Source organism: Gastrolobium bilobum, unplaced genomic scaffold, assembly GCF_033153095.1.
Source record: "Gastrolobium bilobum isolate Gb01-03AN ecotype WA unplaced genomic scaffold, APGP_CSIRO_Gbil_v1 utg12951, whole genome shotgun sequence".
NCBI classification, from domain to species: Eukaryota; Viridiplantae; Streptophyta; class Magnoliopsida; order Fabales; family Fabaceae; genus Gastrolobium; species Gastrolobium bilobum.
The window spans coordinates 104,625-109,033 of NW_026898547.1; the positions used below are offsets into that span (position 1 = coordinate 104,625).

The following is a 4,409-nucleotide window of genomic DNA, read 5'->3' on the forward strand; positions in this document are numbered from 1 at the left end:
AGCTCAAAAGATATAAATTTGAAATATAAATCTTTTTCAAAAACTAACCAGAAATCTTTTACCCTTAAATGAAATTTTAAATTCAATTTCAAAAATAAAATTTCTGATTTTTTCAAATAAAAAATATGTTAGCTTAAATATCTTATTTTATTATGCAATGCAATTCTAATCTAAATTTTTGGTAAATAATATTTTATTTCTCTTACGTGAAATCTAAAAAGAAAAAATCTATCTTAAATTTTACTTGATTTCATGTTTTTCTCTCTTTACATGATACTATTATATATTCTCTACTCTTCATGCAATCTTCAATTATCTTGAATACTATTTTAAATCACTTACGTGAAATCTAAAAAGAAAAAATCTATCTTAAATTTTACTTGATTTCATGTTTTTCTCTCTTTACATGATATCTATTATATATTCTCTACTCTTCATGTAATCTTCGATTATCTTGAATACTATTTTAAATCAAAATAAATACTATCCTGAAATCTTAAACAATCAACTCATTAGTAATCTCAATACAATAAATTATTATCGATTAAATTAACATTAAATTAATTATTATCATCAAAACATATTTTAAATCAATTAAATAATTGGAGTATAATAAATATCCAACAAACAAAACCTTAACACATTTAGGGGGTGTATTGGATTAGGATTTCAAGAAATTTTAATGGATTATTTTCGGACAAATAAATTCGTTGGTATTCGATTATGATTTTAATGGATTGAAAAAAAGTCATGTGGTTTTTGATTAGGATTTTAATGGATTATTTTAGAATCCGTCCAAATCTGTTGGTATTCAATCAAGATTTTAAACCATGGAATCACAATATCGTGGTATTTAAAAATCCGACGATTTTAATGGATTTCCTATTGGTGTGGATTTCGTGAGACTTTTTAGTAAAAAATATAAATAAGATGTCTCTCTCACTATTGCACTGATTTCTTCTTCTTTTGACACGTTGACGGCTCGAAATTGGGTTTTACCATGGGAGCTTCATCAAAACTAAAAAAAAACATATTTTTAAGCGATTCTTATCACAAAACAACCAAGAAAAAACAAACCTACGATATTTTAATATAATCTATCTAAAAACCAACATATTTTTGAGCCATTTTTTAGAAATTTTGAAAGTTTAAAAAGTGATTTTTCAAGCTATGGATCGCGATTTTTCTTCGTAGAAAAACATGTGATTTTTATATTTAATTGATACTTTTTTATCATTTTAATCGTTTTGCCTTATAATAAGAGAGACCCACTTGAATATTATGCATTAGTGAACGTTCAAGTTAAGGAACGTTTTCCCGGCAACGCTCAAAAACCCTAATTCCCCATTCGAGGGGGTTTCTTTACTCTGATTCTTTCTCTCTCTTCTCACTCCAATCATTTCTAACAGAAACATTCGATTAAATTGATAGATTCTTCAGTGTGTGGGTTTGAGGTGGTTCAATGGAGAGGAGGAAGGAGGGCAGTGATGATGATTACACTTCAGAGGAGGAAGGTAGTGAGGATTATAGGCGTGGAGGGTACCATGCTGTTCGTGTTGGAGACACTTTCAAGAATGGCTGCTATGTCGTGCAGTCCAAGCTCGGTTGGGGTCATTTTTCCACTGTCTGGCTTGCTTGGGACACTCTCAAATCGGTGCGTTCATTTTCTCAAAAAAAAATTCAATGCTTTTGAACCTAACAATTTTTTAATATACCTTGTTGCTCTTTATAATTTGCTAGATTATGTAACATGGATATTGGATTTCTCTTCATAATGAATGTCATTTGAGTTTTGTTTTATATTTTGAGTTGACATGTTTATAGTAATAATTACAAAAATCTGATCTCATTTTCATAGGATTTCACAAATCCTTGAAAATAGGGAAAAAAAAATGAAAATGATGTTACTTTTTTTGTAATTATCAGCAAAAAAAATTAATTGAAAATAAAAACTTAAACAAACCAAACATCCATATCACACTTGACATTTATTTTTAAATTTGGAACTCCGAAATCTCTTAATGATTTGGTATTTTTTTTTATTTTTTTTTTGGTAGCGTTATGTAGCCCTTAAAATTCAAAAGAGTGCTCAGCATTACACTGAAGCGGCAATGGATGAAATAAAGATTCTCAAACAAATTGCAGAGGGGGACCCTGATGACAAGAAATGTGTTGTGAAGCTTTTGGATCACTTTAAGCATTCAGGGCCTAATGGTCAGCATGTGTGTATGGTTTTTGAATTCCTGGGTGACAATCTTCTCACCCTTATTAAATATAATGACTATCGTGGGATTCCTCTCCCCATGGTTAAAGAAATCTGTTTACATATTTTGGTGGGCTTGGATTACTTGCATCGTGAGCTTTCTATCATACACACTGATTTGAAGCCAGAGAATGTGTTGCTTCTGTCACTGATAGATACATCTAAGGATCCTAGGAAATCAGGTGCTCCACTTATCCTTCCAAACACCAACGATAAGTCTGTGTCCAATAATGGGACCACTCAAGACAATAAAACTTTGAATGGAGATCTGACCAAGAACCAGAAAAAGAAAATGCGGAGAAAGGCTAAGAAGGCAGCTCAGGGCTGTACTGGGAAGGAAAGTTCAGAGGAAGCTGAGGAGGATTATAAAGAACCCGAGCAAGAAGGTTGTAGTAATGGTGTGAAATCAAGTGTAGAATCAGTTGAAGATAAACCTGGTAGTTCTTTGAGTAAAGATGAATCAACAAAGACTTTTGAAAATGATGTTTCACAAGGAAGTCATGGTCATAGGAGAGGTAGCCGTTCCATGAGGAAGAAGTTGCTTGCATCTGTTGATCTTAAGTGCAAGCTGGTTGATTTTGGTAATGCTTGTTGGACTTATAAACAATTCACAAATGATATTCAGACAAGGCAATATAGGTGTCCTGAAGTTCTTCTTGGATCTAAGTACTCAACTCCTGCTGACCTTTGGTCCTTTGCTTGCATTTGCTTTGAGCTTGCCACTGGCGATGTTCTTTTTGATCCTCACAGTGGTGACAAATATGATAGGGATGAGGTAAGTGAGCTCGTTTTGTACTAAAAAAAAAATGCTGGTTGGCTTTATTTTGTGCTTTCATTTCATCATTCTATGCTTGCAATTAAATTTTAATTTTCTTTTTGGGGCTTTGAAAACTGGTTTGCTGTTGAGTGTTTTCTGAACGGAGTAGAAATTCTTTTGTCCTTAACTTTTTGTTAGGTTTCTATACAATCCAATGTTGTATGTAACATCCCCGTCTCGAGCCGGTTCAATTAACATACATATGATAAAACAGAAAACAGCGGAAGACTTAACTTACGAAAATATGAGCTAACTTTTTCTTTTTCTAACTTAATTCTTTCTCGGCGTAAACGAAAATCGGGCAGAGTTTCCTCTATAAATCGGACAACTGGGGATTTTCCAATCCCACTCAGAAGCATTTCCTGATAAACAGTTTATACAACATATCAATTCGGAAATACCAGATATCCAAATATAATCGAATACCCATACATGGGCGCATGCATAACATGGCTCCGTGCCACTAAATCTAACAGCATGCCATCAAAACATAAACCTATCTGAATACTACATCATCATATAACGTTCCTGAATACTCAAATGTACATGCATCAAACTGACAGACATGTACAAAACATATACAGGCCATATACAAAATAAAGGATCAATATCATGATCCATCAAATGCGAAAATACTAAAATACATCAAACACTCCAAAAAGGTAGCAGCCTACAGCCACTCAAAATCCGGTCTGTCAACTGCCTCAGCCACGTGTCGTGTCCCTGCCTAGTGAGGACTCACCGGAAATCTGGGCACCTGAAAATGTGTCCCCAAAGAGGGGTGAGATTACAAATCTCAATAAGCTCCAGGTTTATAGAGAATTCTCCATACCCCTGGCTCACTCCTGCATGAAAGTCAGATACAGAGTATACAAATACAACATATAACAGATATCATAACAGAACAAAGCATATATCCATATCATATCAGAGATGTGCGCCGTCATTCCCAAGGGAGGACCCCAAGCGGAAATCAACGCACGTGTTCCCGATGGAGGACCCCAAAGCGGAACCAGACATATCAGAGGAGTACACCATCAGTCCCGAGGGAGGACCCCAAAGCGGACGTCCGGGTACTATACAATCAATGGCCAGAGATTGTTACAGAAATCAAATTACAGAAGTCACATCAGAGCAAAACATATCATGTTATCAAATAACTCTATATGAATGCATCTATACAAAGCATCTAAATCACAGTCATACAGTCCAACCATAGTTCACTAACCATGGTGGAGCACTCAAGCAGGAAAAGACTCCTTAAACATAGAGCTTACCTCTTGAAGCTTTACCAATACGCTTACTTGTGGAACAAGTTACTTTTATCGC

General features: G+C 34.3%; 1 protein-coding gene across 1 annotated transcript; it reads left to right on the top strand.

Moving 5' to 3' along the window:
* The first annotated feature begins 1,312 nt into the window (after positions 1 to 1,312).
* Positions 1,313 to 3,062, top strand: LOC133317335 (uncharacterized). The gene is made up of 2 exons (XM_061519199.1): positions 1,313 to 1,654; positions 2,058 to 3,062. Exons 1-2 carry the CDS (start codon positions 1,463 to 1,465, stop codon positions 3,060 to 3,062), a joined length of 1,197 nt encoding a protein of 398 aa, XP_061375183.1. The 5' UTR covers positions 1,313 to 1,462.
* The last annotated feature ends 1,347 nt before the right edge of the window (positions 3,063 to 4,409 follow it).